Genomic DNA, 25,411 nt, shown 5'->3' on the forward strand with positions numbered 1-25,411 from the left:
AGCTTTGTGGGCCAAAGGGCCTGTATTGTACTGTAGGTTTTCTACGTTTCTACAAAGATTCCGAAAGAGTAAGAGTGCAAGGTAGAGAGAGAAATGGAGAGCGAGAGAGAGGAGTGAGGGAACTCTCAACTGAGATTCAATTGCATTGAAAATCTGGAGAAGACAGAAGTCTTCTGTGATCAGGGTGGTTGAGAGATTAATAAAGTGCCAAAAATCAAGAAGCATTTGGACAGATAAAGTACAACTCATTTTCTGTGTAAGAGTAGCAAACTTGAAGGCACATATTGAAGGTGACAGCCTGACATTCAGAAGCTGCATCCAGACTCTTCACACTAGGTTTGCGGTCAGTACCGTGCTCTCCAAAAGGAACCATGCTCTCCAAATTGTGTGAATTTACCAAAGGGAATTCGGTCATCGGAGAAAGAGGTGTAGCAGAAACACAGCAGAAAGGTACAGAGTGCCGGTGGTCCAAGTACCTCCTGAATCCCAACTCTGATGAACTAAGACTCTAATTAAGGTTAAGCCCAATTCCACTCCTCCAAGATTTCCTGCATGCCCTGGGTGGAGGGGGTCCCTGACGATGGGTGGTGCTTTCCTACGACAATGTTTCATGTAGATGTGGTTAATAGTGGGGAAAGCTTTACCTGTGATGGGCTGAGCTGTATCCACTATTTTTTGATAGGATTTTCTCTTCAAAAGCATACGTGTTTCCCTAGCAGGCTATGACGCAGCCAGTCAATATACTCTCTGCGGCACATCAACAGAAGTTTGTCAAAGTTTTAGATGTCATGCCGGATCTTCGCGAACTCCTAAGGAAGTAGAGGTGCAGCCGTGCTTTCTTCATAATTGCACTTGCGTGCTGGGCACAGGACAGATCCTGCATAATAGTAACACTAAGGAACTCTCCACCTCTGATCGTCCAATGAGGACTGCCTCATGGACCTCTGGTTCCCCCTCCCAAAGTCCTGACATGAAGAGTTCCAGCCCGAAACGTCGACCGATCTTTTCCACGGATGCTGCCCGACCTGCTGAGTTCCTCTAGCGTGTTGTGAGTGTCGATAATCAGCTCCTTGGTCTTGCTGACATTGAGTAAGAGGTTGTTGTTGTGGCACCACCCAGCCAGATTTTCCATTTCCCTCTAAATGCCAATTCATCAACACGTTCCATTCGACCTACAACAGTGGAATCGTTAACAAACTTGAATACGAGGTTGGGTGATTCCCAACCTGTCCAACTGTACTTCTTCCTCAACCCTGTTATCTGCGTCAAAGCCAAGACTGACTATGTCCCAGAAGCTTGACTACTCCCTGCCTGCTGTAGCTCAGTGGGCAGCTACTTTGGCTCTTTAGGGTCACAGGTTCAAGTCAAGTCTCACTCCAGTAACCTGAGCACAAAACTACTTCCAGCGTAGCAAGTTCTGTCTTTTCAATAAGACGTTAACCGAGGCTCCATTTGCCTCAGGAGGTGTAAATCATTCTTAAAAAGAAAAAAGTTGGATTCAGGTACAAGATATTTATCACATGAATATTGAAACACACAACAAAGTGAGTTGTTTGCCACTAACAACCAATAAAATCCAAGGATGTACTTGGGCAGCCTGCAAGTGTCACACATATTCTGCTGCCAACATACCATGCCCCATAGTGCTCAAGAGGACAACACAGAACACAACAAGCAACAAAACAACACAAACCGAGCCCCATTCCTCCCTCCCATCCACCCATGAACATACACAGACCTCCAACAGTCTTCAACAGTATCCAAAATTAATAGCCGTGGAAGAACCAACGTTAGTGATTGCAGCGAGGGATCTTGCCACCCTGCTCCATACCTGATGGACACTTGCAGACGAAACCATTGATGATGTCAGTGCATGCGCCATTGTTGACGCATGGGTTGCTCTCACACTCGTCAATGTCAATCTGGCAGTAGGTCCCGGTGAACCCTGGGGATAAGAACATGGCAGAGTGTTGGTTTGACACCTTGCTTTGAAGACAAGCAAAAATAAACCAGAGAAAAACTTACACAGCAGCAGCAACACGCACACGCAAACTGCTCGAGGAACTCGGCAGGTCAGGCAGCATCTGTGGAGGGGAATAAATTGGCAATGTTGCGGGCTGAGACCCTTCATCGGGGTTTGCTGAGCTTGTGGGTGTTGTTCAAGATTTCCGGTATCAGTAGGATCCTGTGCTTACATGGCAGGAGGTCATTTGACAGAGTGTATGTCACCCTAATCCTACATACCACCTCCAACTTCATCTAAAAGTTTGCATACGATACCACAGGTGTGGAGTGCAAAGTGCAATGATTACGTTGCCTGGGATAACACACAACCAGCTGAGATATTAGGTTTCATTGCGATGTGAGAAATCACACAGGGCACGCCAGCGTGGCGGTTGGCGCAATGCTTTACAGTACCAACGACCCGAGTTCGACTCTGCTGCTGTATGTAAGGAGTTTGTACGTTCTCCCGGTGACCGTGTGGGTTTCCTCCGGGTGCTCCGGTTTCCTCCCACAGTCCACAGACCTACTGGCTGGTAGGTTAATTTGTCATTGTAAATTATCCCGTGATTCGGCTAGGATTAAATCAGGGGTTGATGGGCCAGAAAGGCCTTTTCCGGGCTATAATAAATCAACCAATCAAAAAAAGCTAGGTCAGCTTCTTGGAAGAAAGTAAGTTCTTATTATTAATGGAACTACAGGCAAGTCTTAAGTACTTAGAGGACGGAGAAAACACTTCAAAAATTCCAATTATTCTCGCAGTCTCAATTGGGTATTTCTGATTGGCTGAAACGCAAAAGTGAGGTCACATTATGTGGGTGGAGGATAAATAAAACAAAAACTATGGTTTAGAAGTGGGCTATTCAGCCTTTCATGGTCACACCAGCCAACGACAGATATCAGATTAATTCCACTTCCCAGCTCCAGGTTCCAATCTGGGCCCGTTACAGGTTAACGATATACGTGTTAGCTGTAGCGAGGGCTTCTGCCTCCTCCTCACCCCTACAGGAAGTTTCCACACTCTTTCCCCTCACTGTCCCTTAAACACCTCTAAAATCAGTAACCTCTGCCCGTAAACCAGCTGCTAGTGGCTGAGAGTCTGGGCTAGCAACTGGAGGAGGGAGGCCCGGAGATGGCCTGTTCTGGGGTTGGACGCCTGTCTCTGTGTGTGGAGTGGGAGGGAGAAAAAGGGGCTCACGTTGCTGTTGTTGTTTGTGTTGTTCTGCTGACTGTTGTGGACGTGCTATGTTGGCGCCAGAATGCGTGGTGACACTAGCGGTCTACCCCAGCACATCCTTGTGTGTGTGTTGGCCGTCAACACAAATGAGCATTTTGCTGAGTGTTTCAATTACACATGTGATAAATAAATGAATCTGAATTTGGATAATGGAACAACTTCCCTCTCGAAACTAGTCCTGATAGTAGGCCTGCATCAAAGCTGTCTCCAATAGTGCGGGAGTCTCCGACCGGAAGGCATTCTTCAGAATAGAAGAAAATCCCTTTAGAATAGAGACGAGGAGGAATTCTTTAGCAAGAGGGTGGTGAATCTGTGGAATTCATCCGTAGAGGCCAAGTCATTGGGTAAAGTGGAAGTTGAGAGGTTCTAGATGAGTAAGGGCATCAAATATTACAGAGAGAAGCAAGAGAATGGGGTTGAGAAGGATAATAAGTCAACCATGATTGAATGTCGGAGCAAACGATGGGCCAACTGGCGTAATTCTGCTCTTGTGCCTTGTACCAGATCTCTCAACCCTCTTTGCTCCTCAGAAAATGTCTAACCTGGGTCTAACCCGATCTAACCTGGACGCCTGTGGGGAAGGTGGGAAGCAGAGGAGAGAAGGGTTGGCAAAGGTGAGATGGAGAGAGGGGTTGGCAGAGGTGAGATGGAGAGAGGGGTTGGCAGAGGTGAGATGGAGAGAGGGGTTGGCAGAGGTGATATGGAGAGACAGAGGGTAAGGATAATGGCAGGGGCAGCTGTGAAAGGAAACGGGCCACAGAGCGATTTGAATCAATAGATTACAGATTCATTTCCTCAGTGCAGGAGGGGTCTAAATGCTGGGCGGTGAGCCAGAAGAGACAAGGTAGGATAGGTGGCTTCTGATAAACTATCAGGACTAGTTTCAAGAGGGAAGTTGTTCCATTATCCAAATTCAGATTCATTTATTTATCACATGTGTAATGGAGAGTGGTGGGTGAGTCTCATCGGTGAAAGGGAAGGATGTTGGAACAGTGAAGAGGGAAGCAATCTCCACAGACATGGGGAAGGTACAGGCAGTAATGGGTCAGCAGAGCGTGGAGCCACTCCCAGAGAGCCAGAGGAAAGTTCTGTCAGTTTCTGAGCGTGTCAGTGTGTGAGTGTGTGAGCGTGTGAGTGTGTGTTCACTGAGAAAGAGTCAAGACAGACAGAGATAGTGAGCACAAGAGAGAGGAAAGACATGAAAGACATTGAGATGGGAGGGGTACAGAGGGACGAGATGGGAGGAGAGTGAGGGAGGGGAGGGGGGAAGGGAGAGGGGGAGGGGATAGGGGAGGGGATGGGGAGAGTGGGGGAGGGGAGAGGGGGAGGGAACAGGGATGGGGACAGGGATGGGATCAGGGGGAGACAGGGAGGGAGAGAAAAAGAGATGGGGAGGGAGAGAGAGAGAGAGGGGGGGGAGAGAGAGAGAGAGAGAGAGAGAGAGAGAGAGGAGAGACAGGGACAGGGAGAGAAAGGGAAGGAGAGATAGAGGAGAGAGAGAAAGAGAGACAGGGAGAGGGGGAGAGAGAGAGGCACACACAGAAGAGGGGAGAGAGGAAGAATGCAGATATGCACGGGCGCATGTCTCTACATGCATTTCTATGCATGCATGCATATGTGCCAGTCTGCACAGGTCTGAATATCCAACTCAGCATCAAAGTACTGTCTGCTATCCTGGCCCCCAGCCCTCTTCCCCCTCCACCCCACAACGGTAACACAGACACAGCTCCAAGCTCCTGAGGCTGAGAGCATGGATTGAGGGGCCTACCTCTCGGGGTTAGGGGCGGGGAGCATCCTCTCTCATGCCTGCAGAATTCATCAGTTTCAGCCAGCTTTGTTGGCAGACAGGCCAGCAGGACTGGCAGTGAAAGCTATTGAGCAGTAAGGTTCAAAGGGAAAGCTATGCAAAGTAGGATGATGGCCCTTTCTCTTTTTCCTTTCCACAGGAGAGCAACTGGAGTCTAAGTGCCTTTGTGGGTTTACAGATCCCTGTCTGGTGTGACAGTAATGTAGTATGTGAGTGACAGGCTGTGTTGAAAAGCACTGGCATCATACAGTATACTTGTGTCTGCACAATGGACTATTTACATAGTAACGTAAAGCGGATTCCAAACGATGGGATTAATTGGAGGTTCATTAAAATAGAATACATTGCATAATTAACCTTTCTCGGGCCCTACTTTCACGGGAAGTAGACCTTTTCATCTTTCTGTCAGTGACAGAACAGCCATATCTGGTGTGAACTAGGCTGGTAGTTCTTGAGAAGCAGGCTGAGACTGAAGACGTACAGTCGCTGTTATACGCCAAGGTGCATGCACTCTACGTTAGTGCCTTAGGCCAGCAAATCCTCAAGCCAAGTTTGCAACTACTCAGTGGTGGCAGTGCAAACACTCGAGTTCAGTATGATGTTCTCCTTTAACGGAGAACGCCTGCCTGAGTTTATTTAACATGGGGAAGCTGGCACACAGGCAAACACCACGTGACCCTTGACAGATCAGGGTCAGGGCCCGGTGACGCGGCATCCAAAACGACTGGGGCCCCTTCACGGTTGCAGCCTTCCTCCGCCTTCACTACCGTTGTGACGTGACGTCATCTTCTGCCAGCTCCACCACTGAGGTCTTGGTTGGATCGCTCTTTCTTTGACCTTACTGCCAGGGGTGACCCTGCCAGGAGCTAGGCTCCAGACAGAGTCGTTCTTGGGATGTCAGGAACTCACAACCCTCTCCAGCGCGACAAGATGGTGATATAGACCAACACTGCATGAAAACAGGCCCCTCAACCCAGCTCGATCAAGGTGTTTTCCTGACGTAGGCCAAATTGCCCGTATTTGGTCCATATCCCTCTGAACCTTTCCTATCCATACACCGGCCTAAATTTCTTTTCTTTACTGCAATGTGAGCCGCCTCAGCTCCTCATTCCAAATGCCCATCGTCCCGTGTGGAAAAACCTATCCCTCAGGATCCCTAAAACTTCCCCTCTTACCTTTAACCTGTGCTCTCTAGTTTCATCCTCAAAGTTATTATCATGTTACCGTACAGTGCCTTGAAATTCATTTTCTCATAGGCATTTACAGGATAAAATTTAAAAAGAAACTTGTGTGTTTCCATACTATAGGAAGGATGTGATTAAGCTACAGAGGGTGCAGAAAAGATTCTCAAGGAAAGAATCATAAAAAATTATACACCGACAGACCCATTCCACAAAAGAATCTGTGAAAATAAAAGTAATACTAAGGACATGAGTTGTAAAGAGTCCTTGAAAGTGGGTCTGTAGATCATAAAATCAGTTCAGCATAGTGGTGCCTGAAGTGATCCACACTGGTTCAGGAGCCTGATGGTTGTAGGGTAATAACTGTTCCTGAACCTGATGGTATCCTGAGAAACAGTCAGTAACTACCCATCCCATAATTTTATGAACCCCCTAGAAGGTCACCGCTCAGCCTCCTTCACTCAAGAGAAAACAATCCCGGCCCACTCAGTCTCTCCTCATAACTCAAGCCCTCCAGTCCTGACAACATCTTTGAGAATCTTTTCTGCACCCTCTCTAGCTTATCACATCCTTCAACACACAATATTCCAGGCGGGGTCTCACCACCATCCTTTACAGCTGCAACATGGCTCTCCAACTCTTGTACTCATTGCCAAATACAATGAAGGCAAGCTCACTACATCCCTGCTTCATCACCTTGTCTCCATGTTTTGGGGCTTTGAAGGAACTTGTATCCCTTGGCTTCTGTGTTCTGCAATACTCTCCAAGGCCCTGTCCTTCACTGTGGATGTCCTGCTCTGGTTTAACTTTGCAAACTGCACCGACCCGCACTTGTCAGAGTCAAATTCCATCTGCCATTCCTCACCACTTACCCAGATGATCTAGATTCTGTTATAACCTTAGACAACCTTACTCATTCTCCCCCACACCAACATCTTTGGTGTCATCTGCAAACTTACTAAACAAGCTATCTACATTCTCATCCACGCCACTTGTACGGCCAAACGCAGTGGACTAGCACCAATCCGTGTGGCACCCCACTGGTCACAGGCCTCCTGTCCGAAAAACAGCCCTCCACGAGCAACCTCCCACTCCTTCCACCAAGCAAACTCTGTATTATAACTTGAGAGTGAGTGTGTAGATCTTAGAGTCAGTTCAGAGTCGTGGTGAGTGATGTTATCCATGCTGGTTCAGGAACTTGACAGTTGTAAGATAATAATTGTCCCTGAACCTGGTGGTTTCTTTGTGACCATCCACCTTATCTATGGGACTCGTGACTTCATGATTCTCTATAAGGTCACCTCTCAGCCTCCTTCACGACAACTTTAGAGTGATACAGTAGAGAAGCAGGCCCTTTGGCCCACAGTGCCCATGCTGACCATCAGTCACCCAATTACACAACTCTAACATTCATTCTTCCCACATTCACTTCAATTTTTCCCAAATTATACCACTCACCCACACACTAGGGGCAATTTACAGTGACAGTTAACCTACCACTTCGGGTTGTGGGAGGATACCAGAGCACCTGGAGGAAACCCACATGATCACAAGGGGGGCATGCAAACTCCACGGAGACAGCAACCAAGGTCAGGATCAAACCTGGATCTCTGGCACTGTGAGGTAGGCTAGCTCACTTCAGCCCACATCTGTGGGAAGAGACCAGGTTTCACGTCATAGACCCTTCATCATTTACAGTAAAATCCCTTTTTTAAAATATTCTCCCCAATTCTCTCCAGATTCTTCCCAATCCTTGATTCCAGGACACAGACTGGGGAGGCCAACACACAAGATCCCCAAATCCATTGCAGTGTGGTTGACATGGGCGCCCTCTTACTTGGCTCACAAAGACTTAGTTCCAGGAGCAACGGGGGGCAGGATAATACACGCTGACCCTGCTAATAATGTTCATTCTGTAATAATTACGAATAAATGGAGAAAAGGGATACCATCCCCTAATTATTCCATGAGCCTGTCCTTGTCAAACAAGATGGGATGATCCAGAGCATGAGAGGTTTCACAACTCCCCAAATAGTTGTTTAAGTTCCAGGGATAAGGACAGGGGTTTATCAATCCCCAGATTGGAAACTCAGATCCCTTTGGGTATTATTAAGAAATAATAAAGATTTTACAAAATCTAAGAATAGGTTAGAAGTCTCAGTTTTAAACTTGCTGGGGTTGAATCTGAACTTGTGATTGATTAGTAAACTTCATAATAATGTTTATGATGTAATAATGAATTCAGGTTTAGTCTATTCATTCACAATTATTAGATTAAAAACATTACTTGAGCATTATAAACATTATTGCCTGAGCAGAATTTGTCTCCCAAAGTAACTTCCTAGAATGATTCCAGTTAAATATTATTTGCCTCTGTATTCAAATGCATTTCCCCTTACAAAAGCTAGCCTACAGGCATTGTTGTCGTTACTCTAAGCACTTGGCGAATGGGGACGCTCACCTGTAAGTCACTACCGAGTCCATGGCTCCTGACGCTAACAGATATACAACATGCCACAGACATTGATACAATGGTGTAGCTAACAGAGCAGTGGCTTCTCAATTCTAGGCACCAGAGCTCAGTTCAGATCTCTGGTATTGTCTATAGAGAGTCTGCATGTCCTCTACAATTGCATGTGTGTCCAGTTCAAACATCCCAAAATAGACCGGTCAGTGGGTCAATCAGCCTCTGCAAATTGTCCTTAGGATACAACGAGTGGAAGAACCTGGAGGGAATTGGGGAGAATATTTTAAAAAAGCGATTTTACTGTAACTAATGAAGGGTCTACAACCCTAAACCTGGTCTCTTCCCACAGATGTGGGCTGAAGTGCAGAGTATCCTCAGCAACTTCTGTTCCTGCTTCTGATTTGCATCACCTGCGGTTTTGTTTAATTTCACTGGACAAAAGAAAGCTTAAAGATCAGCTTTATTTGTCACACGCACAGCGAAACTTACAGTGAAAGGTGCCGTTCGCGTTGGCGGCCAGCACAGCCCAAAAGATGTGCTGGGAGCAGGCCGCGAGTGTGACCACATTTCTGGAGCCAACGTAGCATACCCTCAGCTCACTGACTCAAAACCGCATGTCTTTTTGGAATACGGGAGGAAACCGGAATTCCCAGAGGAAATCCACATGGTCACAAGGAGAGCATACAGATAGTGGTGGGAATCGTCAGATTGCCGGTGCTGTGAAGCGTTATGCTAACCACCACACTGCCGTACCACCCCTACTGATGGTCAGCTTATGGACTTGACGAACCAGAAGACTCGTGTCTATGCTGTATAGATCTATCACAAGGCAAGTCAGCGTCCCTCCGATACGCACTCTACAACGGGAGCATTGAGGAGAACCGTGACAGTGCCTTGGCTTATCTGTGGCACATAATATTAAAACAAAACACTTGTCTGCACTTGCTGGGACTTAAGTCAGGGAGAGAGGGTGAGCCCATTGGGATATTTTTCATTGAAGTATCAGAGAAAGAGGACTGATTGTATATAAAGCCAGAATGAAGATGAGGTGGAGATTTAGCATAACCTCAAATAACACCCCTACCAGAGATGAACAGCCTTTGACACTCAATATATTAAGTTCGTGCATTGAAAATGAACTTAAATATCGGTCTGCTGCTGACAAGTCTCACACTCAAGCCATCCTCTCCTCCCAGCCCTCGGCTAAACACGGGACCTTCACGCGTCTCTGCGATAATCTAATGCCCCAGCAGCTGGAAGCCTGTGACCAACACTTCTAAGCTGCCTCTAAAGGGATTGGGAGATACATTTTGGCAGGGCAGCTGATACACACTTCTCTCCTGTAGCTACTGTTAAATGCAAAACCTCCCTTCCAGAGCCCGGCATTAAAAGGCAAAGCAATTTTTTTTTAATTATTGAAAGCTTTCCCCAGGGAAAAATTTAAACTCCACTGAAGTCTCAAAGGTTGAAATTAATGATGGAGGGAATATTCGGCTTCCCAATATGTGGCGTACAGGCAAACAAAGAGGATTTCCTCAGTGAAAGGGGGCAGGCCAATTCTCCTGTACTCTGCCGCATATTAACATTCAGATCACACGCCCAGTGTCTCGTTCCCACCTCCTCTTTGGCTCACAGCAGCTTCAAGGTCTGAAACTAATCTAGAGGTGTTTCCCCCCCCACCACCAACCCCCGTTCTGTCCCACATCTCTACAGCAAGACCATAACAGTAGACCCTCACTCCGAACAGCAGCGTCAAACTGTTACAGTGTGTGTGTGTGTGTGTGTGTGTGTGTGTGTGTGTGTGTGTGTGTGTGTGTGTGTGTGTGTTTTAAATTGTCTGGCTGTCCATGTGGCTTTTTCTTCAATGTAAACCCTCACTGAAGGTTGTAAGTTGAACGTAATGGCTTGTCGGAGCATTGCGCGGTAAGGAGAGAAAAATTTCAATGTGGGGAGGATTCTACCACCGCGCCCTTCCCCCTCGCCATGCCATCTTTCCTCATTTTCCCTTGCCCTGTGAGCAGAGGCATAAAGGATGCAAAATTCGGGACAGGGCTTGTATGGACAGATATTGGACAACTGAAAGGGGCGGTGCCATAGTCTCGGGGGAAAGGGGCGACCACATAAAAGTGGAAATCTCTCGGAGGGCTGGACTCCAGACAAACATTTGGACTCCGAGTCATTGTTAAACAAGGATGAAAAGGTTATGGAGATCAGGCAGGAAAGGGGAGGTTACTCCTGCTCCTATTTCTACCTCGCTTTAGGCCATTCAGCTCATCACCCTTATTAGACCCCTGACGAAGTTACTGTGGCTGGACGCTCCAGGACCACAACAGACAGCCCAGCAGAATTCAGTCTGACTCAAAGAAAGCCCTGATTCTTTTTTTTTTAAGATTAGTTTTTTTTTTGGGTCACATGTACATTGAAACAGACAGCAAAATGTGTCACTTGTGTCACAACAAAATCGGAAAGGATTGATTTGAGCACCGCGCAAGAGTCGCCCCGCTTCCACTGCCAACCTAGTCACTATCTTAACCCATACGTCTTTGGAACGTGGACAGAAACTAGAGGAAACACACGTAGTCACAGAGACAGTGTACAAACTCTTAGCAGATAGCATTGGGTATTGAACCCCGATCTTACAGTGGGCACTGTAATAGCTTTACACTTACCACTACACTACCTGAGAACTATCCACTGGGTCCTGTAGATGGTCAATTCTGCTCTCTCCCTCTGCCCTGCAATAGCCCAGTGGTGGTAACATCATTCTCTGCACCTAAGTTTAACCGCAAGCTATCCGCTGGAGGAACTCAGCCAATCGAGCAGCATCTCTGAGGAGGGAGGGAAGGCAGGAAGAGGGAATGGTGACATTTCTGGTTGAAATCCTGTGTCTGGTCTTAAGGCGGCATCCTGAACTGTTGACGATTCTTCTCCCACGCCCTCACTGACGCTGATCAACCTGCTGAACTCCTCCAGCAATAACTCTCTATTGCACCAGACTCAAGCACCTACTGCTCCTGTGCCTTTAGGTGCTACTGTAAAAGGGAACAACCAATTACCGTCAGACGACTCAAAGACACTGGAATAGGGGAAGCTTTATAGAGGTCGGCAACAACATGAAAACAGGCAATAGCTGTTCTACAAGCCCTATCACGCACCTCCTACAGAGTGATTCTACCTCTTTTTGCAGCACTCCGGTCCAATTTCATCCCAATTTTACTCAGTTTTGGTCCCTCCGTTTGCAAAGAATAAACCTGTTTAGTAATGCCTGTTTTTTAAAATACAGAACATTCAACATGAATATGCCTCTCTGAAAGCATTTTAAATGCCACTATCATATCTGTTTCCACCACTGCCCCCACAGCCCGTTCCAGGCACCCACCACTCTTTACATTAAAAGAAAACCTGACCTGTAGATCTCCTTTAAAATTTGCCCCCTCTCACCTCAAATACATGTCCTCTGGTATTTAATATTTCTACCCTGGGATAAAGATATCCCAATCAATGCCCCTCATGATTTTATAAACTTCTATCAGCTTTCCTCTCAGCCTTCGACACTCCAGAGAAAACAACCCAAGTTTGTCCAAAGTCACAGCCCCTAATCCAGTCGGCATCCTGGTGAGCCTCCTCAGAACCCTTTCCACAGCCTCCGCATCCCTGTTGGAATCAGGGACCCAGAACTGCACACAATTTATTTCTGCTGCTTACTTCACGGAGGTGGTGAGAGGGGGGCCCTTACCTGGCATACAGATACATGTGAATTCCCCAATGCGATCGAGGCAGGTGGCATCATTCTGGCAGGGCATGGAGAGGCATTCGTTGATATCCGTCTCACAGCGAGGGCCGGTGTAGCCGTTCCCACACTGACACTGGAAGGAGCCCTCAGTATTCACACACTTCCCAAAGTGTTCACATGGATTGGCCCCTTCGGAAAACAAATAAACACATGGAACTTAAACAGAAACAAAAGCAATACGACACACTTCAGGGGGAAATATGAGGCGAGGCATCAGCATAGGGTCTGATTATCCAAACCTACACTCTCAGTGGCCACTTTACTTGGTACACCTGCGCCCTGCTCGTTAATACAAATATCTAATTAGCCAATCACATGGCGGCAACTCAATGCATAAAAGCATGCAGACATAGTCAAGAGGTTCAGTTGTCACTCAGACCAAACATCAGAATGGGGAAGAAATGTGATCCTGGAATGATTATTGGTGTCAGACGGGGTAGTTTAAGTATCTCAAAAATTGCTGATCTCCTGGGACTTTCACGCACAACAGTCTCTAGAGTTTACAGAGAGTGATGCAAAAAAAAATAAAAGCATCCAGTGAGTGGCAGTTCTGTTGTCGAAAATGCCTTGTTAATGGAAGAAATCAGAGGAAAAGGGCCAGACTGGTTCAAGTTGACAAGAAGGTGACAGTTACCCAGACATCCACATATTCCAACAGTGGTGTGCAGAAGAGCATCTCCAAACGCACAACACATTGAACCTTGAAGTGGACGGGCTACAGGAGTAGACGACCACAAACATATAGAAATGCACTCAGTGGCCAATTTATTAGGTATCTCTTACACTTAATAAAGTAGCCAATGAGTGTATGTTAGGTGTGGAGAACAACAGAGTGTAAATCCAGATACAAGATGATAAGAGGCATAGATAGACAGCCAATGCCTCTTTCCCAGGGCGGCAGACAACAGACTTTTAAGGTGACTGGAAGAAAGAATAGTGGGGACGATAGGTTATTTTTTTTTTTTACACAGAGAATGGCAAGTGTACTGCCAGGGGTGATGGTAGAGGCAGATACACTAGGGACATTTAAGACAGTAAAATGTAACATGAGAAGAATTTGTTCATCTAAAGTGAGACAGTGAAAAGATGCAACTTCTGGGAACTCCAGTTGTTACCCAACATCTAATGGGACAAACTGTTGTCACTTCCACCAGCTCCACTGGACAAAGTGTTCATCCGTACCTATTGAGCACTCGTCCACATCCTGATTGCAAGCAGGCCCGGAGAATCCCGAGGGGCACGTGCAGATGGCTTCCCCGTTCACTGGGTTGGTGTCACAGATGGCCCCTTCGTGACACGGATTGCTAACACAAGCATCCTCGAGGTGGCACAGCAAGCCTGCAAGTCAATGAGGGAAGAGTTAGAAGGTGCCGAGGAGAAGCCAGTGGCTTTGTAGGCTATTACTGGGTGTGGCATGCCAACATTGTGAGCTGGAAACCATCAAAGTGCCAAATCAGCCCACAGCCTGGTCAGGAAGCATCTGAGGAAACAGAAAGAGAGCTAACCTTTCACGTCACAGAACAGAAACAGGCCCTTCGGTCCACCTAGTCCTTACCAAACTAATACTCTGATTAGTCTCATCGTTCCCAGATCATAGTTCTCCACACCTCTCTCATCCATGCCCTAACCTCTCTTAAGTGTTGAAATCGAAACCACATCCAACACTTCCGCCAAGTTTTCAAGTTCTAAGTTCACTGTATACATGCCATTCAACTGTATACATGTGTAAAGCTAAACAAAACATTCCTCAGGGACGAGGGTGCAAAGTACTGTCCATATATCACATACACCACATAAAATAATATTAACAGATAAATTACTCTGTAGATGTGCAAGCTGACATAAAGTGCTTATACGATATATAATTAAATATACAACAGTATATTGTTACTAGTGCTCTCATAAATAATATATTCCACACTCTCACCAAGTAAAAAAAGCTCTCCCTCATGTTCCCTTTGTAGGTTTTACCTTGCACTGTTAACCCTTAGCCTGCTTATATTTAACCCATTTATTTGTATACCTATATATGTGATCTGAGACTTATTGTCTGAAGGGTTTCTAAACAAAACCGTGAACTCTGTTTCCTGTTGTACCAATGCTGTCTGATCTCTTTGGTGTTGCCAGCAATTTCAGTTTTTATTTCAGACTTACAGCGGTTGCAGGTTTTGATTTCTCCGACTAGTGGTTTTGATTATATATACATGCAGTATAGAGTGGTAAGCATGGAACCTGGCCCTCTGGCCCAACACGTCTTCCAGACCACCCAGTATCCACCCACCTTGATCCCACTCAGATCCAACCCAATCTCCACGCATTGCCCTCAGCTCACTCTAGATCCCACCTCGCACCTCCGCACTCAGAGCTGCTTACACTGGCCAACTACCCACCAATCCACACGACGTTGGAACATGGGAGCAGCCAACATCGTCACAAGAACATACCAGCATCTCACAGACTGCACCGGTCACGGGGAAGATTTCCAGGGTGACTGAGGGACTAGTTTTTCCACGCAGAGGACTGGAAATAGAACGAGCTGCCAGAGGAAGTAGTAGAGGCAGGTACGGGTAAAAGACCCTTGGACAAGTAAACCGATAGGAAAGGTTTGAGGGGACCAACATGGGCAAATGGGGCTACCTCAGCACTGTAGTCAGCATGGCCAAGTTGGGCCGAGTGGCCTGTGTCTCTGCTGTATGACTGACCACATAGGTAGCAGTGGGTCAAGAAGATAACTCAGGGTCACTGCTTTAAGAGCAAACGCAACAAAGCGTGGACTTTTGTCACTGTGTCATTGGCACCTATGACATCGGTTGAAAGGGGGAAAAAGGCCTTGTGCAATGAGTATAGGAAGAGGCTGAAGAGCAGGACCTGCAAAGTAGCAATCTCCGATTACTGCCAGCGCCACGTGCTCGCCAGGGCAGGAATAGAATGATAGTGCAGGTGAATGAGTGGCTGAGGAACTGGTTCAGGGAGCAGGGATCATTGGGATCTCTTATGGGGAAGGTATGACATACAAAAAGGATGGGTTATACCTGAACCCGAAGGGTCCAATATCTTTGTAGGCAGGTTTGCCAGAGCTGTTTGGGAGGGTTTAAACTAATTTGGCAGAGGGATGGGCGCCACAGTGAGAAGGCTGAGGATGGGGCAGCTGGTATATAACTCAATGCATTGTGGGGAAGGACAGGCAGATGATTGGGTAAAATTGCAGTCAGTGGGATGAGTTGAAGTGTAACACGGGGACAAAATCAAAAATGATGATCAATACAGGGCTGAAGGTGTTATATTTGAATGTATGCGGTGCATGGAATAACATAGATAATCTTAGAGCGCAGTTAGAGATTGGCACTTTGGTAGAAAAAAACAAAGATGCAGACGATTTTCTAAACGGGGAGAAAGTTCAAAACCCAGAGGTGCAAAGGGTCTTGGCTGTTCTTGGGTAGGATTCCATAAACATTAACTTGCAGGTTAAGTTGATGGTGAGGAAGACAAATGCAAGTTTAACACTCATTTCAAGAGAACTAGAATATAAGAGCAAGGATGAAATGCTGAGGCTTTATAGGTGGCCCAAAATGTTGACTGCTTATTCATTTCCATAGATGCTGTAGATTCTGCCTGACCTGCTGAGCTCCTCCAGCATTGTGTGTGTGTGTGTGTGTGTTGCTTTATAAAGCATTAGTCAGATCACACTTGAGAGTATTGAGAGTGGCTTTGGGCCCATATCTAAAAGATGTGCAGGCATTGAAGTGGATCCACAGGAGGTTCACAAGAATGATTCTGGGAATGAAAGGGTTAACATATGAGGAACATTTAAATACTTTGAGCCTATACTCACCAGAGTTTAGGAGAATGAGGGGGAATGTCATTGAAACCTACCAAATATTGAAAGTCTTAGATAGAGTGGATGATTCCTATAGTATGGGAGTTTAGAACCGGAGGTCACAGACTCAGAATAGAGGGACGTCCATTTAGAACAGAGATGAGGAGGAATTTCTTTAGCCAGAGGGTGGTGAATCTATGGAATTCTTTGCCACAGACAGATGTGGAGGCCGAGTCATTGGGTATATCTAAGGTAGAGGTTGATAGGTTCTTGATTAGTGATGGCGTCAAAGGCAATGGAGAAAAGGCAGGAGAACGGGATTGAGAGGAATAATAAATCAGCCATGGTTCAAATGTGGAGCAGAATCAATGGGCCAAATGGCTTCATTCTGTTCCTATGTCTCCAAGTGAATGCAAAACGGAGGGTGGGGAGGAAACAAATGCAGATCATTACCTGTCTTCCCAACGGGGCACTCGCAGAAGAAGGACGCCACTCGGTCGTGACACGTGGCGCCATGGAAACAGACCGCCGTGGCACAGTCGTCGATGTTCTCGCTGCAGTCATCCCCCGTCCACCCGTTGACGCAGACACACGTGTGGCTGCCTTGAGTGTTGAAGCAAGTGCCGCCATTATGGCAGGCATTGGGCTGCAGGTGACACTCGTCGACGTCTTCAGTGCAGAACTGACCTGAAAGGGCACGATCGTCAGAGGGTCAGAGTCCCGCAGATAACAAAAGTATTTCTATGTTACATATTTAGTCAAATGATCAATCAGGCTCGAATATCCCTCAAAATAATTCAGTAAGGTCAGAAGCTGGCTCAAGTTGGTACAGTGTCCATTGTCATAGAAATACAATTCGAAACAGATTGATAAAGAAAAAGACTGGCTTTATTTGTCACAGGTACGTTGAAACGTACAGTGAAATGTATCATTTCCTTCAAATCAGATTAGTGAGGATTGTGCTGGGCACAATCTATTTACTATTTACTATTTGTACATCTATTGGAATGTGGGAGGAAACCAGAGCACCCTGAGGAAACCCTCGCAGTCACGGGGAGAACTCGGAGGCAGCGGAGGGAATCAAACCCCGTTCTTGCAGCTGGTGCTGTGAAGCCTGGCAATCACTTGCTGTGCTACCATGCCGCCCAGTCCAGGATTGCCAACACATCCCCGGCCAGAGTGGCGTGGTTACCTGCCTGGTGATCCAACAGATCAAGCTAACTACTGGAGAAGCAGTGTCATATTCCACCACAGCAGTTGCTTATTAAATAATTAAAGATTCAAATACACTTATTATCAAAAAACGTATAAATTATACAACCTTGACATTTGCTTGCTCACAGGTCGCCACAAAGCAAGAAACCCAAAATAAGCCAATTAAAGAAAAATAAAGAATAAAAATAAGAAGACCATCACTCAATACATAAGAGAAAGGGGGAAAAAAGACAAATCAAGCAAACAGTAGCATTCCAATCCAAAACTGAGTCCTCAGATCTGTACCCTGGGATAGGCCCAAAGCCTCATTTATCAGTTCATCCTATTAGCGGGCACGGAGCACAGCAGTCGGGGCAGTCTTTGTAGCCTCAGCTCCATGGAGATGACCATCGGGGAAAGAGTGGGATAATCCGCTGTCATCCCACCTGGCACCCTGACTTTACAGATTATCTGGGCCAGCGTTTAAATGTACTTTAAAAAAAAAGTACCTCATTAACAGTGAACATGAAAAGCCTGGACCTTTGCAAAAGCCCCTCAGGTTCACTAAGGTCAAAGTAGGAAATCTGTCGTCCTTATGAGGAGATTCCATGCAAGGTAGCAAACCCTTAAGTGCCCTAATCAGCTACTTAATTGGATCATAACCACTGCGTCAATATAGAGAATCTGGGAGAAGTGGGGGTTCACACTGTAGCAGCGGTTCAAGAAGTTGGCTCAGCACCACCTTTTCTTCAGTGTAATTAGTGACAGGCATAAACACTGGTTTCAGGTGACACCCACCTCCTGGGAAATTAATACACACCACAAAATATATTCAACGTACAGCACCAAAGCAGGACATTTATCGCCCCCCCCCCCCCCCCGGAAACATAATGCACCCTCACAACCTGTTTAATTCAATCCTGTCATTTTTATCCTTTCATCCTTAATAGTTGATCCAGCCTTCCATTACATAGTTAATGAGCGAGGTCGGAAGAGAATGGCCAGAATGATGGTTGAAGCTCAATAACCAGACGTGGTGTGCAGAAAAAAACACATCAGATCTTGAAGTGAGTGGACTACAGTGGCAGAAGATCACAAACACACAGCGCTGTACAAAAGTCTTAGATAGGCGTGCACAGACACACACAAAACAAGTGTGCCTAAGACTTTTGCACAGTACTGCAGTAATTTTATGCATTGCACTATACGCTGCTGCTGCAAAAAGGACTAATTTCATATGTGAGTGATGATAAAAACCTGATTCTGATAGTGGGCTCTGCTGTGGCAGAGAGTTGAAAGGGGGCAGGGGGAGGGGAATCATGGTTGGGAAGGGGGAAGGGAGAGGGGAGGGAGTGGGAAGCATAGAGAGACATTCTGTAATGATCATTAAACCAATTGTTTGGAATCAAATAACCTTGCCTGGCGTCTCAGGGCTGGGTGTGTCTGCACACGTGCCACCTCCCGGCCTTGACACTCCTTCTCTGCCACCTGTCCCACACCCCTCCCGTGACGCTCCACCCTCGATATTCCCGACATCCTTTGCTCCTGCCAGAATTACAAGCTCACTCTCCATTCCATGTTGACAAATACAGTACTGTCCAGAAGTCTTAGGCACCCTATGTGCTTAAGACTTTTGCACAGCACTGTACACTCAGTTGCCACTTTATTAGTTACAGGAGATACCTAATAAAGTAGCCACTGAATATATAGTAACTTTTTCCTCTTTTCAAAGATGATTAGAGAGCGACAATATTACCATTAACATCTCATGAGCAATTAGACAAAAAAATTCCCAAATCATAAATACAAATCCTTCCACCTTTCATTGGGTGATAATGGTATCTTACCTGCCCTGCTAATGTTATTCTTGCTAATGCTGACATACCTGTCCACTCAGGTGTACACTGGCAATTGTAGGTGTTCACCCCATCGATGCAGGTCCCACCGTGCCCACAGTTGTGCTTGGGGCAATCGTCAATGTTAATCTCACAATTCTGTCCCTCAAAACCTAATGAGGAAAGAAAGAAAACGAGGATCAAGCTTCCTGAATAATAAACTGAACTGCAGCCCGAATTACTGGAGTTCAATGCAGGTGAGACGACACCTAGAGCTATACTGTGCAGCCTGGACTTTCAATATAACTTGCAGTGGAGGCAAGTTAGAGAAGGTTCAACAGGTTGATTCTCTTGGGCAAAGAAGCCATCTTACAAAGTGAGGTTGGGCATGTTGGGGCCATGCTCATAGTGTCAGGAAATGTAGAGGAGGCTTGACCCAAACACAGAGCAGCATAGACAATTTAGCACTTTAATAATAAACTGCAAAATAACAAGCCACAGAACAGATACTTAACGACAAGGCAACTGAGTAACTGAAGGCTAGGAGCGACTGGTTGGTTCAATAGGTGGTCAAGGACTGTGGATGAGAGCTGGGTTTAAATAGGTTGCAGGTAATGATTTGGAAACAAGTCACAGGTGACTCCTGCTAGCCTGGTGGTACCTGCCTACGCAGGCCTGACACATTGGGCTTTAGAAAACTGAAAGGTGATCTTATTGAACATATGACTGAGAAAGGGATTGACCAGCGTGGGATGTTAGGACAGGATGTTCTACCCCCACCCCCCAAACCCCGTGGGAGAATCTAGAACTTGGACTAAATTAAGCCAAGGATCAAATTTCTTTACAGAGAGTTGAAAAACTTTGGAATTCTCCACCTCCACAGAGATGACTTATTGAATATATTCAAAGCTGATGTTTGGACAACATGGGGAACAGGCAGAAAAGTGAATTAAGGCCCAGGACCAGCCGTGATCCCACTGAACCATGAAGTAGTGATAAGGTGCTGAATGGCCTGTTCCAGCTTCATTTTTGAAGGCTGTGAGTGAGCAGAGTTACAAAGCCCACCAATTCGTATTGCAAAGTATCTTTTTATATCTACATTGATTGTATAAAGTGCTTCTATATAACTATTCAGAGAACACTGTGTGGGTTTGCAATTCATAATAAAAAATATATACCAAAAAAAAGCATTAAAACTTTTTCATTCTTCAACTTTGCATTAATAGTAGTAACATATTTTTTAAAGGATAGCACCATTGTCACTTACATGGCCCCCCTGTGTTGATACACTCTGTCATTGGGAGGCGAGGAGAAGATGGCAGCGCAACACAGCGCATGCAGCCGCTCCGGAATGATATCGGTATTTGTTAAGTAGGTACCGTGCACAATCCTGATTTGATGGAGACAGACGTGAGAAGCACGGAGGAACATCTGGAGAAACTTCTGAAATGCCTGCTTCGCTGCCGCTGCTACTGTGCGATCGAGAATCTCCGGAGGGGAAGGCCCCAAATCCTCGGCTTTGCCTATTGCTTGGCAGCCAGGGCTGGCGTCGAAGCGCTCAGCAGAGATGGTGCTTGGTGCTCGGTGTTGGAGGGCTGTGGTCGGGTGCTTCCAGGGTGCTGCATCGGCAAGTTTGCGGTGCTGGAGGTTCATGGCAGGGACAGTTTTTCTTCCTTCTACCGTCTGCATGAAATGATGGGACTTTCGAGAGACCTTGAGACTTTTTTTTTACCGTGCCCATGGTCTGTTCTTTATCAAATTACAGTATTGCTTTGCACTCTTGTAACTATATGTTATAATTATGTGGTTTTCGTCAGTTTTTCAGTCGGTTTGTCTTGTGTTTCTGTGATATCATACTGGAGGAACATTGTATCATTTCTTAATGCATGCATCACTAAATGACAATGAAAGAGGACTGTGTGTCCTCATAATCTAATTGGTTCCCTCCCCAAGCATCCTGCAGTACAAGAAGCCCGGACAAGTGCCGGTGAATCGCTGTTCCACACCAGTCTGGCCACATACAGGGGAGTGGCAGGACAGTGGGGTTGAGGAATTCATCTTTAGTCCACGAAGGTTGAGATTATGTCCAGGCAACAAAGTGTCAGCAGAGTAGGGGCTTTGATAATATTGCGATAATAGTTAGAAAATTCACAAGGATAAACAAAAGTCTGGGGTCACAGGCGTGCAGGAGGCATGAGAGAAGTGGCCCCATAGATAGGGGAGTCGGTGAGACTGGAGGTCAAGGCCTCGTGGTCAGAGTCCGGTCATCGGCGAGCCCAGAGCTCGAGCCCTGGAGTTCAGGGTTATCACTTGAAGCCCCGTCATCGGCGAGTCCTGGGGTCAATACAAAGCCCAAAGGTCAATTGGAGTCAAGAAGATGAGGCCCAACGGCCAAAGCTCTGACTCTGGGAATCCACTGGGGAAGCCGGAGGACCAATGCCTGTGAATCCCTGGGTCCACTACAGGCTGGAGGCGGCCTGTCCTGGGTTCCGAGACTATATATGTGCATGGGACTCACTCTCCTGCTGGTGTCTTGGGCTCGTTGTGTTTTGTTTTGCTGTGTTCTGTGTTGTTCTGCCGAGCATGGTGGGTATGCTATATTGTTGCCAGAATGTGTGTTTGCTCCCAGCACATCCTTAGCTTGTGTCTGTTAATGCAAATGCCACATTTGTGTATGTGATAAATAAATTAATCTGAATCTCAAAAGCACTGAGCACTGGGACATTCCCCTGGACAACTCCAACTCCGAAAAGAAGCGGTTTCCAATGTCGCCATGCTTTGATGTGGGGTAGCAGGGGTATTTTACTGAATATGAACAGAGTGAGCTCTTATTCAAGAAGGTCAAGACCCTGTGGATTGAATCATTACGACATTGACAATGACCACGTTGACCGCTCTCTCCTTCAGCTGTTTCACCTTGCAGGAACCACGGAAAATCACCTGAGGCAGGACAGTAAAGGCATCCGTTAGTCTTGCGAGACCATGGATCTGCGCCTGGAAAGTCTTCACTCTCCAGGGCACAGGCCTGGGCAAGGTTGTATGGAAGACCAGCAGTTGCCTATGCTGCAAGTCTCCCCTCTCCACGGCACCGATGTTGTCCAAGGGAAGGGCATTAGGACCCATACAGCTTGGCACCAGTGTCGTCGCAGAGCAATGTGTGATTAAGTGCCTTGCTCAAGGACACAATACACGTTGCCTCGGCTGGGGCTCGAACTCGCGACCTTCAAGTTGCTAATCCAATGCCTTAACCACTTGGCACAGTAGCTTAGTGTTTAACACAGTGCTTTACAACACCAGAGACCCAGGTTCAATACCCACCACTGTCTGGGAGGAGTTTGTACATTCTCCCGGTGACTGTGTGGGTGCTCCAGTTTCCTCCCACAGTCCAAAGGCATAGCGATTGGTCATTGAAAACTGCCCGTGATTAGGTTAGGGTTAAGTTGGGGTAACTAAGCTGCTGCAGCTCAAAGGGCCACAAGGCCCACTTCGTGCTCTATCTCTCTTCATTTCAATATGGTGGGGGGAAGCACTGGCTTTGTGCTAAACACTTGCTCTTGATTCTAATGGGGAATGGTATTGGGTGGACTGTTGTCCAGGTACACATCAGTCCTCAGCAGAAGTGATTCTTTCCCAAGAGTCATCATGTGTCATGATGGAGAGGCCTCGGTGTTCCTGAGATCCCGAGAGTGATCCCATCTGCAGCTTAGTTCCTGGCTGGGTCACCCATGGCAGTAGGTTCCAGACAAAGAGCGATCCAACCAAGACCTCAACGGTGGAGCTGGTGGGAGATGATGACACATCACAACAGCAGTGAATGAGGAGGAAGGCTGCAGAAGTGAAGGGTCCGCAGTCATCTTGCACTCCATGTCACTGGGCCCTGACCCGGATCAGTCAATTTCCTTCCCCATCCCAAAGACATGGGTTACTAAGTTAATTAGCTTCTGCAATCTTTCCCCAGTGAGAACTGGGGAAGCAGCATGGAAACCGGCCTTTCTGCCCATTGAGTCCGTGCTAACCATCAGGCATCCACTTTATCCTCCTTCACACTCCTATTAACTCTTCCCCAGACCTACACGAGGGTCAATTTACAGAAGCCATTTAACTTGCCAATCTGCACGGTTTCTGGATGTGGGAGGATACCAGAGCACCCAGAGGAAACCAACACGGTCACAGGGAGAATGTACAAACTTCTCACAAAGACAGTGCCGGAAATCGATCGGTGGCACTGTAGAACGCTATGCTCCGGGAGTGCCATTAGCCAGAGGACGTTTTGCCATCGGCCCTGTGCCTTTGTGTTTCCCTTCACTGCTCGAGGCACTCTGCTGACCTCATTTACTGCAATTGATGTGAAATACTTCCAACTGCTTCCTGCTCCATAGAAAAACATTTCCTCCCGAGACCTGTGAGCATGAAAAGAATCCGACATTTGACATAAATGTCCCCCTCAGTTATTCAGGAAGCAATGACTAATTGCCAAGTAGTCGTTTTCTTTTATTTAAAACAAACATTACAAGAAAAGCAAGACCAATATGAACTCGTGACCCTGAATACCAACAATATCTTGACTTTGGTCGTGTTTCCTGTTTGACCACAGTGTTGCCACATCCGCCTGATCTCATCGGCTTGGTTTTCACCAGCCCAGCATCTGTGTCTTCTTACGCTGGCTTGTGGCACCTCGGAGTTCAACGTTTGTCCCAGAAGAAGCTACAAGAACATTTAGGAAAACCAAGCAGGCCCTAAACGGCCTCGTCTTCTTGTTGTGTCCACATTTCCGGCTGCTTTGATCTGTCAATTTCATTAATTGACCTTAGTTGAATACCAGCTGTAAATACTAAAATAAAACCAACAAGTGGCTGCTGTTAATGTACGACTCGCCAAGTGCACGGCTTCTCATGCATGAGATGTAGACTGGTTGTGAATCACTGGTGTGGTACAGGATTAGGTTCAAGGAGTTATTCAGGAAGATTCAGTCACTCTCTCCATGGGCATCTGCTCAGACATGAAGTTCTGAGATTCCTAAAGGCCATCACTGCCTAATGAGGAATAAATCTCCTTGTGAAGCTGCCTGCGTGGTTCAGAGAGGCAGCATCGAGCTGCAGAGACGTGACTTTCTGCAGCCGGACCACGGCTCCCCCTCCTGCCGTAACATTACGGGGGCCGTGATTGTGTAGCGGTCAGTGCAACGCTCCTACAGTCCCAGGTGTCAGAGTTCAGAGTTCAACTCTGGTGCCATCTGTAAGGAGTTTGTATGGGTTTCCCCCGGGTGTTCCGGTTTCCTCCCACAGTCCAAAGCCGTACCGGTCAATAGGTTAATTGGTCTTTGCAAACAATCCCGTGATTAGGCTAGCATTAAATTGGGGGGTGGCTGGGTGGCGCAGCTCATTGGGCTGGAAGGGCCTGTTTTGTGCTGTATCTCAATCTCAGGCTGGGGATTACTAGGTGAGCTATTGGGTGGCACCGCTCGCTGAACTGGAGCAGTGTTCCATGCTGTATCTCTAAATAACTAAATAAATAACAAGCATCTCAATCGCATCTCATCTATTTCCTCCATCTCTGCGCTCACTCTCTCCTCTCCACTCCTAGTCAGGGCAATATCACAGCTTTCTGGTCCTCAGCTCAAACCCCAGCGGCATCTGCACTCAAAGGGTCAACCCTCGGAAGAGGAAGATGGAAGTAACTCAGTGGGAAGGTATGGACATCAGTGGATACCATGGGCTTTATCCCATCTCAGTGTCAAAGCAATAAGCACTTACATTTGCGGAAATACTTTCCCATTGTCTCTCATCTACACTACTCCAGATATGGCCATTCAAACCTGTGGCATCTCCTCCTCTATCATTCACATCTGTATCATCATCCCCCTTCATCCACATCTGTGGCATCTCCTCCTTCATTCACATCTGTGACATTATCCCCCTTCATTCACGTCTGTAACATTCCCTTCATTCACATCTGCAACATCATCTCCTTCATTCACATCTGTAACATCTCCTTCATTCACATCTGTGACATTATCCCCCTTCATCCAGTAACATTCCCTTCATTCACATCTGCAACATCATCTCCTTCATTCACATCT

The 25,411-nt window shown here is 46.7% G+C and overlaps 1 protein-coding gene across 1 annotated transcript in view; it reads right to left on the minus strand.

The window, feature by feature from the left end:
• The window catches only part of notch3 (notch receptor 3), a 224,337-nt gene that overhangs the window by 87,515 nt on the left and 111,411 nt on the right, over positions 1 to 25,411 (minus strand). Inside the window, exons 5-9 of the mRNA XM_072248347.1 lie at positions 19,383 to 19,505; positions 16,757 to 16,990; positions 13,669 to 13,824; positions 12,430 to 12,615; positions 1,832 to 1,945 (exon numbers count right to left, since the gene is read on the minus strand). Coding sequence (XP_072104448.1) covers positions 1,832 to 1,945; positions 12,430 to 12,615; positions 13,669 to 13,824; positions 16,757 to 16,990; positions 19,383 to 19,505 — 813 coding nt within the window. The remainder of the gene's footprint in view (positions 1 to 1,831; positions 1,946 to 12,429; positions 12,616 to 13,668; positions 13,825 to 16,756; positions 16,991 to 19,382; positions 19,506 to 25,411) is intronic.

Source organism: Mobula birostris, chromosome 32, assembly GCF_030028105.1.
Source record: "Mobula birostris isolate sMobBir1 chromosome 32, sMobBir1.hap1, whole genome shotgun sequence".
Taxonomy (NCBI): domain Eukaryota; kingdom Metazoa; phylum Chordata; class Chondrichthyes; order Myliobatiformes; family Myliobatidae; genus Mobula; species Mobula birostris.